Source organism: Corvus brachyrhynchos, unplaced genomic scaffold (genome assembly GCF_000691975.1).
Source record: "Corvus brachyrhynchos isolate BGI_N302 unplaced genomic scaffold, ASM69197v1 scaffold21, whole genome shotgun sequence".
NCBI lineage: Eukaryota > Metazoa > Chordata > Aves > Passeriformes > Corvidae > Corvus > Corvus brachyrhynchos.
The window spans coordinates 5,189,675-5,199,421 of record NW_008236924.1 but is presented as its reverse complement, the minus strand read 5'-3'; the positions used below and the strand labels follow the sequence as shown (position 1 = coordinate 5,199,421).

The 9,747-nt window shown below is 48.8% G+C and overlaps 1 protein-coding gene across 1 annotated transcript in view; it reads right to left on the bottom strand.

Annotated features, from left to right (window-relative positions):
- Positions 1 to 5,633: 5,633 nt before the first annotated feature.
- The window catches only part of BOD1 (biorientation of chromosomes in cell division 1), a gene marked incomplete at its 5' end in the record, with an annotated part of 5,348 nt that continues 1,234 nt past the window's right edge, over positions 5,634 to 9,747 (bottom strand). Inside the window, 3 exon segments of the mRNA XM_008629099.2 lie at positions 5,634 to 6,488; positions 7,722 to 7,922; positions 9,706 to 9,747. The exon segment at positions 9,706 to 9,747 is cut by the window's right edge and continues 23 nt beyond it. Of these exon segments, the coding sequence (XP_008627321.1) occupies positions 7,724 to 7,922; positions 9,706 to 9,747 (241 nt within the window).

The window sequence follows — 9,747 nt, the reverse complement described above, 5'->3', positions numbered from 1 at the left end:
GGGTCTCACATTGCAACTGCCCTCGGTTGATGCCTGCAGAATTCTGAACTGCTGGTTTGGCTGGGATTATTCTCCATGGATCACCTCCCAGTAACTCCCAGTGCCTCGGTGTCCTGCGGTGTCTGAGCTCTGCCTTCAGCTCAGTTTCTTCAGCTTCCCTTTGATTTCACTCTTTGCAGTCAAGTCTCAAGCTCTGACAGAGGTAAGGGATGTCATACATATTACATCTCCCAAAATTACAAATTATTCATCACAGCTCGATTCAAAGGCAGCTCTGTCATCTCTCCTACTGCTTCTCAGAGATCCTGAAGCCTCCAGAGTAAAACTCTTCTGCTGGGAGAGGTTTTTCTTTTAGGCAAAAGCAGAAGGAGCTGAGCTTGAGAAGGACAGCCTGGAATCTCCTGATCTGATCTGGTAGGACCAGTGGTCAGGGCAGCAAATCATCTCACAAACGCTGCTAATGGTGAGATGACTGAAAATCAAAGCAGAGACCAGATTTGTCCTTAGACCTGGGATTATCCTGATCAGGGAATCCCCCAGGACTTCATTTCTTTATGATGAGCTTGGACGATTTCCCTGACTTTGGGACAGCGAGCGCTTCTCTCAAGTGTCTGCCCAGTGGGGATGGACATAGGGCAAAGAAACCTAATTGAAATATTTAATTGAAAACATATCCAAAAGGCTGCTTCCCTGAATTTCCCATGTCTGCAGCATTGTCCAGAAAATCGATTGCCTCTTTACACTTTCCCATACAGGCTTCAAGGGCTCCCTGTGGTGGTGCAGCCTTGCCAGCCCCTGTCCCCCAGGGTACCCTGCCATCAAGATGATTCCTCCACACGTGGCAGAACTCCCTTCATGTGCTTCCTTGGTTTTCACGCCCAAACTCACCATAAGTCACTTCAGGCAGCTCTGCAGGACAGCAAGGCTTTGGGAGGGATGTGTGACCCACCCTGGGGTCTGCACACCCAGGAAACCCTGAGAGCAAATCCTGCCTTGATAGAAAAACTGTAACAAACAGCTTAATTGACAGGGACTGGGGTGAAGTGTACCCACCAAATGCCACCATTCTCTTTTGTTTTGTGTGAAGGAGACTGCTCTCCCAAAGCACAGAAAACTTCATTTGAGATCCAGTGAGTCTCGTAACCAGACAAACCTTTTACATCCTACCCAAACCTTTCACATCCCACCCAAAAAGCACCTCAGCTTGTGGGCGAGCTGTGTTTTGAGGTCACCAACCCCATTTCAGCCCCTCTTTTTCCTCAGCAGCCCCACAGTGGGAGTGATGCCAAACAGCAAAATCGCGGCCACTCAGGCACGGAATTTGGGTTTAGTCTGAAAGCTGTGATTTTCTGCCTCAAAACCCCCCCAGAAACACAGAAGTCTTGCATCTCAAATCCTGCCTCTGGTTGTCTTCTTGACACAACTCCTTCGCTGCTGTTTCCCTGCCCCTTGCAGAGCCCAGTGCTGCCGGAGCTGCTCCTGCGGCCCCGCACGTCGGCAGTGGCGGCCGGGGCTGGGGGCCGAGGGGGGCTCAATATGGGCTGACCGGGGCGTGCTGTTGCCACAGCAACCCTGTCCCCTGCTCTCCAGACCCCCGGGGCTCCCCGGCAGCCACGGGGGCTGGGAAGGCTCGTGGCAATCTGCTGGAGATGGAGCGACATCCCGGTACCCGCCCCGGTGCCCTGCCGGTATCCGCAGAACCGGCGCTGGGCTGAGTGCTTGTTAAAAGGGGAAAGGAATCTGTTCCCAAATAAACCACTGAGGGCGGCTGCTGGACCCCCCCATCCCTTGAGTCTCTGTGGCATCCCTGGAGGAAGCGGGTGGGATGTTTTGGGAGCAGTGTCAGCCTCGGGGAACTGTCAGGTACCACCTGTGGGGCCTGCAGCTGCCAAATCCCACTTTTCCAAGGCATTTTGGGAAAGATGGGCTTTGCGTGAGTTTATGGCTATGTCCAGGCTGGCCTGTAGGAAACAGAGATTCGGGGAGGGTTGGAGATAATCAGTGATCCCTTTTTGCAGGTGAAGCAGCTCAGCTTTTTCCCTGGGAGGGGATTGGGATGGGGAGGGAAGGAGATGGCTCAGGTGTTCCTTGGGTGAGGTGAGATGAGTTAAGTGCTCCACTGAGCCCCTGCAGCTGGGGTTGAGGTGCAGGGAGAGCACAGAGAGTGCCAGAGCCTGGGGGGAGAGGAGCACAGAGCTCTCCAGAGCAAGGTAAGGCTGAACTGGATTTTATTTGGGATTTCCTAAAAGGATTTGTGTTACTGGGGTGCTTTTTGCAAGGTCTTGCATGTGTAGCGTGGTTGGAGAAGCCAGGGAGTGAAGGTGTGGAGCTCAGGCTGGTGTTGGTGATATCCAAAGCTCTTTTCCTTGGTCAAAGCAGTCCTGGTTTTACTGGGATGGCAGAAGTTGAACAGAACTACCTGGAGGAAGGACGAAATGCTGGCAGGAGGAGCTGGTGGAGGTGAATGCTGGTAGAGAGGGGCGTGCTTAATGTCCTGGTGTCTCACAGGGAGGGCTGTGGGGGAAGAGTTCCCACTGGGTTTTCTTTCTTTGCTGCAGTTGTGCTGCCCCCTTGTAGAAAATGTGAAATTTTAGGAGTGTTCTTGGAATTGTGAGAGTTCTAGCTCCCTTTTGCAGAGTTGCAATGAAATATGAAACCCATGGCAATGGTTTTCTGTTTCTGTTAGAAATGCCTTCCAAAATGGGTATATTTAATGTATAAAGTTGCTCGGAATTCCTAAAGGCCCCAATTCAGCAAACTGCAGCCATCTGTTCTCATGTGGATTCCTTATAGGGCCAACACCTGAAGTGCTTTGGGGATTTTTTTTTTTTTTCCTCTTTTCCTGAGTGAGCAGGGGTCTATTATAAAGACACCAGTGCAAAAGGCACTGAATTCTGTGAGTCAGGGAGATGGAATTAGAGAAACATGAGGTCCTTCAGCCTGTTCAGGTGGGCTGGACTTGTTGCATTTTGCTTTTGCCTGGTTTGTCCCAGCGCTGCAGGGGATTGTTGGAGCCAGCTCCCCGTCTGATGGCTGAGGTAGCACATTTCTCTGTGCATGGCTTGGATGGTGTCTAGACTGGGCTGGTCACTGCCCAGTCATGTTGCTGAGGCTGAGCCCACAGCTCTGCTCTGTTGTGGGCTCAGCACCTGAATCACAAAAATGCAAGAGCTGCAGCCATGGTTCTGATACAATCTCATGGCACAACCATCCGGGGCCACAGGCACTACTGCTTAACCTCAGCCTTGTTCACTCCAGACTGGTGAATTACAGATTTAGGGTTTACAGCTTCGCATCCTAAAGCTGTGATTTTGTCCCTTATCACTGGGGCTGTTCACTTCTCTCCCCTAAACCTGGTATTTTTTTCCTATTGCTAAAACCTCTTGAGAAATGTGTCTGCTGTGTGATTTGCATCGGACAAGTACAGTCAGAGCTCATGGAAACACTTTGGGAAAGCTGTCTCCACACCTTGCTGGGTTGATTCACTCAGGAGGCAGTGAAAGAATCCTGAATCGGCTCGGGATTTGCAGGGAGGAATTGGGAAATGAAGCAAGAGTTGATCTCCCTCTTACGGCCGAATTCCGAACAGCCGCGCTTGGAAAGGGAGGGAAGGAGCAGGAGAGACTCCGGCTGCTCGAGGTTAAACTGAGCTCTCTGTAGGCTAACTGGTAAAATACGTTTTTCACAGCAGTGTAAACCACAAAATATCTGTGAAAGAGTTAAACCGCTCCAGTCCTCTGTGAATTTGAACCTAGAACTGGCCAAATATATAATTATGGAATCCTAGAATGGCTTGGGCTGGGAGGGACCTGAAAGATCACACAGAAAATGGCAGTTTGGTTCTGCTCCCTCTGGTGAAGCCTGCTTGAGTCAGTGTGACCCGCTCGAAAACTTTCTTTGCAGTTGCAGAGGGGCTTGAGGAATCCAAAATCCACTCAGGTGAAACTGTGACCTTGATGAGATGATCAGCAGCTGTGGTTTCTGCCCCGCTCTCTTGGTAACCTGCTCCAGGTGTCATTGAAAAGCATCTCTGGAGTTATCACAGAACAGTTACAGAGCAAGTGCCTCAGGAATCATCCCTTTATTTGATGTAAGATTTGTGTAAGAAGTTAAAAAAAATTAGAAAATGCCTATTAATTTATAGCAAGAATCAGCCTTACTTCAAGAATATGTTATAAACACATTATTCATCATTTAACTCCAGTACTTGTAATTAAGTTTATCTTGGGCTGAAATAGATAAGTTTATAAAAATGGATTACTTTGTCCGTTTGATATGTGTTATATGTACAGTTTTCAGGAATAATGGGGGCAAGGCAATGGAATTCTGCACTCAGTTTTCTAACATGACAGCATTTGGGACGCTGTCAGAGGGACAGAGAGATCAGAACTGCTCTAAGGCTGCAGGCCGGGGTTTCATGGGGAGAAGGGAAAATAAGGGAAGTTCTGCAGTGCTGCAAGTGATGCTTGTGCAAACATCTCTGTTTATTGTGAGCTTCTTGATTCCTTGAGTGTCTCAGACCTCTCTGCCTCCCCAAACTCTTCAGGCTGTGTTTAACACACCCAGCACAGCAAAACCTGACTCATTCCTGAGCTTTAGTCCAACATCCTGCTGCAGGAACAATTTCACTTCTACGGTGGGTACAGCTTTGTTCTGGTGTGAAGATTTCTATTTCATCACTGAGTTTTTAAGGCTGGAGTCCTGATTCTGGCTGTGACACTGGCAGAATTTAATCAAAGGGCACTGCACAAGTCCTTCATCACAAGGACTTGGTGGCTTTTGTCACTGTCCCATTATGTCAGGGGTGCTTCCAAAGCTCTGATCCAAAGCAAGGACTTCAGAGCCCAAACATTAAAGCCTGTGATTCCAAATTGGCTGCCTCAACTCTTCAGGTGCTTCTGTTGTGATCTGAAGGTTCCCACAGCCACTGGAGCTGTGCACAGGCTGGGCCCCACCAGAGGCACAGCAGTGTCAGAGCTCAGAGTTTAACATAGAGAGAACAATGGAAAAGCCTTTTAAAAACTACCCCGGCTAAGTCTATTCTCCTTCACTCATCTTCTAAAGCAGCTGTCAGGTAGGAAATGCAGGTTCAGGTTCCCTCCTCACTGCAGTAAATCCAGCTGGACTTGCTACAAAACCCCTGAGCTGGTGTCCTTGCTCCCTGACTACTCCAATTGTCATCCAGAAGTTGCCTAAGCACAGTCAGAATCCTTTTCATTTGCTTTCTACACTCTTAACCTTCCCCTGAATAATTGCTCAGGTCCAAAGAAGTGGTTGAGAATCTTACCAGGAGGTAAAAGATTCTTTTCTGTCAAGAGCTGCCCTTAAAGCCCTAAGGGAAAACCTTTATTACACATTGGAGCAGCCTTTAACCCCCCAGACCAACATCCAGCAGAGAGCCCTTTACTCATAACAATCCTCACAATATTTTACATTTTTTGAGACATCTTCTGTGGAAGGGATACTAAAACCATCTCATCTCATGATAAGAAACAACCCCACGTTGTTAAACCTGGATTAACCCCAAACTGTTTAAGGTCACACTTTCCTTAGGGCTCCAGCCATCAGGACTCACAGATTTCTTCAAGTAGTTTCTCCTTAAGAAAAAAAATCCGAAGAAGCCAGGCCTCAGAGATGCTTTTTGAGGTGTTTTATTGCAAAAAGGTGTGGACATTTGCTGGCAGAAGAGGTGATCACATTCTCCATTTGACTGTCATCCAGAGGACACTGCATGCATTCAAGCTGAAAGCATAGGACAGTTTCCACCAGGCACCTGAGAAAGAAAAGTCTTCCAAGCTGAAGAGACAAATTTCCACCTGATCCTCTACTCTGGTGTGCCCTTTGCTTCCCAGAGTTCCCTGGGAAATAGGAGTGACATCAGCTATAGGCATAGCCAACTGTAAACGTGTTCCTGTGTTCAACAGAATTTATCTGGATGATTGATCCTGAAGCTTCATCTCCAGTTCTGAACAGGAAATGCCCTTCCCAAAGCAGGCAGGGCAGTGAGTTACACCTGACTTGGCACCTGCTGCTCACTGCTCCCCAGCAGAGGTGCACGAGGCTTCCTCTCCTCTGGTTTCTATCAAAGGAAATCTGACAGCTCTACTTGGTCTCCAAAAAATACCCCACCCCCAAACCCTCTTGCCTTTCTTTGTGCTCCTTGGAGCATCTCAAACCACTTCCCTACTCCCTCCAGACAGCAGACAACTCCCTTTTTTCCTTCCCACCCCCTTGCCCAAAGGCATGACTAATGAATACATGCTGCTCCCTGCAGTTCACAGCAAAAACCTCTCCACACTCGGGCTGTCCCTCCACAGGCAGAACTCCAGGTGCACCTGAATTTCACCATTTCAGTGCCTATTTCCCACAGGCCTAATAAAGGTTAATCATCTTTGGCAGACAGCAATCCTGCACCAAAGGGAATGAGGAATCCATGGCCAGTCTAACAGGGCATGTTGCAACTGCAGCTGCTCAGTAGCAGGATCTCCCTGCAAGGAAAAAAAAGAGAGTTTAGAGGATGTAAAGGTACCTTCCCAAGTCAGTGCATTAGGATGGATTAGGATACATTAACAACTGCACTTTGCTGTGGGTTATAATGGACTTTTAAACTCCTTGAACCAGACAAATGCAAAAATTCAAGGCATTAAAGCTGCAAGTCACAAGTAAATAACTTGAGATGATATTACAGCCACTTGGACTTCTACTATTAAGTTAAACCCCCGTGCTGGTTGCTCTGATAATTCCAAGCATTAGAACAGCTATTTTAGGTTCTTACTCCTTCTAAATAAATCAGATCAGATGGAGTATTTTTGCTCTCAGAAAGCCCTGGCAGATGGAACAACTGACAACGAACTTCCTTTCATGCAGCATGGTTTTAAGCTCCCCAGATTGAAATTTCCCATCAAGGCAGTGGTTCCTCAATATCCAAATCAACCTTCAGATGCAGGGCCTTAGCAAAGATGGGCACATCTTGTGCTAAGACAGAGCAGCAATTATGGCCCCCTGAGGCCGCTGAAGTTATTTTAATCACAAAAGCCAGAATGAACTTGTTTGCCACAAAGGCACCCTCAGTCCCTGCAGCTGGAAGATCCAGGTTGCTCTGTTCAAACCAGTTAATTTGGAGGGAGCAGTTTTTCACTCCCAGAGAGGTTGCCCTTACTCCAGCAGGACTCTTTTGGTCAGTGACAGTTCAACCCTCCAGTGTTTGTTCTAAAGCAGAGTTATCTAAAACTTTCAGTGCTAAACCACAATAACTTGTCACCACTCTGTTCTCAGCCGTGTTTCAGTAAATGATGTATATTTTTAATCCATTTGATACAGTTCTGAAGGCAATCCAGCCACTTCCATGTCAATGCTGCTGGATGTGCTTTTTGGATTTTTTTTTTTTTTTGGATGTGCTTTACTGGACTAAAAGGCCTTTTGGCCTGAACCAAACACTCTGGCAGAGTGCACAGTGTTCCTTGATAGCTGATTTACATCATCCCTATATCTCAGTCCCAGTTATTTTTAGCAGCCACTGGAGTGGCAGGGGGGCCCGGGGGGGTGTGGGAAAGTGAGAGACACTTTTTGCAGCTCAGGGTGCTGGGTGACAATGACAGCAGGCTGCTGATCAAAGTGTCCCCCCTGCCAAGCCAGGCAGGCTCAGCCCCCTCTATCTTGCATTGTCCAAATACAGAGATGAGGCACAAGGAGTGTCAGCAGTGAGTGCACAGATAGCAGACCTTTAGGAGGCATCCTGAGATGGAGCAGGAGGATCCTTATTCTCAGGCTCTGGAGGAGGAGCTGGCACATTTTCCTCTTTCTTTTGTGCAGCCAAAAATTCATGAATCGCCCTCTCTATCTGAGGCCTGAAGATGTGGTTTAGTTTTGGATCCACCACCTGAGAAATAATTCTGTCCACTCCAGCTTCCAGCATTCCTGACCTTGAACAAAGACAAAGAAGTCATTCAGTTCCTCTGAAAAACTTCTCCCCAATCTCCTCCAGCAACTCTCCAGAGCCCTCCTGTCAACTGCAATTAGCATTAACATGGTGAGAACTGCAGCCTACTCAGGAGATCCTTAACAGGGACTTGTTTCACTCACCTATTTCTCTCCCTGCTCCCTGCAGAATTAACAACTCACATCTGGTCTCCCAGGTACTTAAATGACACCTTGGCCAAGAGCCACTTTTAACAGGGCTCCTGTGGAAACCAGGTCAACATGAAAGCAAACAAACACATTTTGGCACAAATACACTTTGGCAAAGAAAGAGAAATAAGCTATTCTGAGGGGAGGGCAGGTGAGAGCACAGGCTTTTTTTTTGGCTGAGTGGAAGGAGAAGAGCCCTGCCCCCTGAGAACAGGACTGTCCCTTGCTCCTTGTAACAGTCTAGACAGAGGGGTAGGAATTATAAAAACAAGACACTGAGCACACAGCAGAGGTTCTGGACTGAGCACCAGGAACTGAAGCGACTGATGACCTCAGGGGCTGCGTCAGGCTCTTGGATTGTGGGGCACAGGCTGTCTGGGAGACTTAAGTCATGTCTGCAAGGGAGCAGGGACAGGAAGAGGAGATGTTCATGGCACTGGGAGAAGGAGCCACAGGATAATGAGGCCACGAAGGATGCAGGGACAGAGCACCCCGTGTCACCTCCAGGTAACAGCACCCTGGGTGGGCAGGACACACACCTGGACACCCCCAGGGCTCAGCCCTGCCACTCCAGGAGTGACAGAGACCCTTCAGACTCCCCAGGACTGGGGCTATTCTTTACACCACAACATTTTGTGTGCAATGCCTCGTCCTCCTCTCCCTGGTTAAAACTCGGCAGCTCTGGGAAGCAGCACAAGCTGTCAGAGTTACAGAATAGTTGGGCTTGGAAGGGACCTTAAAGCTCATCCAGTGCCACCCCCTGCCATGGGCAAGGACACCTTCCACTGTCCCAGGCTGCTCCAAGCCCCGTCCAGCCTGGCCTTGGACACTGCCAGGGATCCAGGGGCAGCCACAGCTGCTTTGCACACCTTGTGCCAGGGCCTCAGCAACCTCACAGGGAAGGATTTATTCCCAATATCCCATCTAACTCTGTCAGTTTGAAGCCATTCCCCCTTGTCCTGTCCCTCCAGGCCCTTGTAAAAAGCCTCTCTCCATCTTGTTGGCCCCTTCAGGTCCTGCAAAGCCACAATGAGGTCACCCCAAAGCTTCTCCTCTCCAGGCTGAACAATCCCAGCTCTCCCAGCCTTTCCCCATAGCAGAGCTGCTCCAGCCCTCTGCTCATCCTGGTGGCCCCAGTGCAGCTGAAACAGCTGGACAAGAACTGTCCTGTGCTGCAGGAGCTCAGGCTGCTGCAGTGACTGCTGCTGACAGGGGCTGGAGTCTACACACACAACTTTGGGCATCCTCAGGATTGTTTTGTTAAAGGATCTTTAAAGGCTCTTCTCCTTCCTGAAAGTTAAGATCAAGGTCATCCAGCTCAGTACACCAGGCACAGCGTTTTTGCAGCAATAATTTGGACAGCAAATATGCATATTCCACCACTCAAAAATACCCATTTCAGGCAGAGCAATAATGTGCATTTTGGGGAGAGTTCAGACTGCAGACCCCTCTTCCAATGGAACTCAGGGAGCACAACAGGAAGTGCTGTGAAAAATTTAATTCTGCCAATTCTCCCTTGCCTTAGGTGATAGATGGCTCATCAAATCTCACTTATTGTGCAGGCTGCTGCTCACTTACTGAATCACACTCTGCCTCAGCCCATTCCGTAACTGGTTCTTG